This window comes from Penaeus monodon, chromosome 29, assembly GCF_015228065.2.
Source record: "Penaeus monodon isolate SGIC_2016 chromosome 29, NSTDA_Pmon_1, whole genome shotgun sequence".
Taxonomy (NCBI): Eukaryota; Metazoa; Arthropoda; class Malacostraca; order Decapoda; family Penaeidae; genus Penaeus; species Penaeus monodon.
Genome location: NC_051414.1, coordinates 13516738 through 13517547, shown reverse-complemented (window position 1 = coordinate 13517547; position 810 = coordinate 13516738). Strand labels below are relative to the sequence as shown.

At 31.7% G+C, this 810-nt stretch overlaps 1 protein-coding gene across 1 annotated transcript in view; it reads left to right on the top strand.

Moving 5' to 3' along the window:
* Positions 1-644: 644 nt before the first annotated feature.
* The window catches only part of LOC119591977 (NEDD8-conjugating enzyme Ubc12-like), a gene marked incomplete at its 5' end in the record, with an annotated part of 2633 nt that continues 2467 nt past the window's right edge, over positions 645-810 (top strand). The window contains 1 exon segment of the mRNA XM_037940736.1: positions 645-761. Within this exon segment, the coding sequence (XP_037796664.1) occupies positions 645-761 (117 nt within the window).

Here is an 810-nt window from a genome sequence, read left to right as displayed (position 1 = left end):
AATTTTAAGAACAACTTGATATTTTTGACTTGAAAGCTAGAATCAAAGCACAAGCTGAAAAAGGGAACTGTTCCTGTATTTTTGTATATATGCCCACTTAATATTTTTAGTCTTCTACTACAATTGTAACATTGTAAGGGCACATGAAAGAATTTTAGGAATTATGTTGTTATAAAAGAATCTATAGTTGTTGAGATAGCTTATGTTGACACTTACATAACATTTAATGAGAGGAAGTCAGTGACAGAGTAGAGATTTTGGTGGCTTGAAGTTTATTTACATACATATGCACTGCTAGACTACTATCACCAATTTTTGTAGTTTACCAGATGACTACCCTTCTCTGTTACCAGTAAAGCTCTTAGTCAAACAGGCTGCCGTTTTGAAATAGGTTATCACACTTGAAATTCTGTACTTCAGCCAGAAAGATGGACAGCAAAGCCAGGATTTCAAATAGAATTTTATGATGTATTTGATATTGGAAATATATGGAGAAGTCATATTTTTATATATGAAACTACATTTTAAACATTGAAAAATTATTTCAAATATAACCTTTTTCCTATTTTTCTGCAATGTTCATTGAACTGTGTATGGATGATTGTTAAATTGTGATATTACAAAATACCTATCCCTATTTTCAGGTATATCATCCCAACATCGACTTAGAAGGGAATGTCTGTCTAAACATCCTGCGAGAAGATTGGAAACCAGTCCTCACCATCAACTCAATAGTCTATGGACTTCAATATCTGTTTCTTGTTAGTATATGTTTATGCATAATTCTTTATGTCCATGTAGATTTCAGAA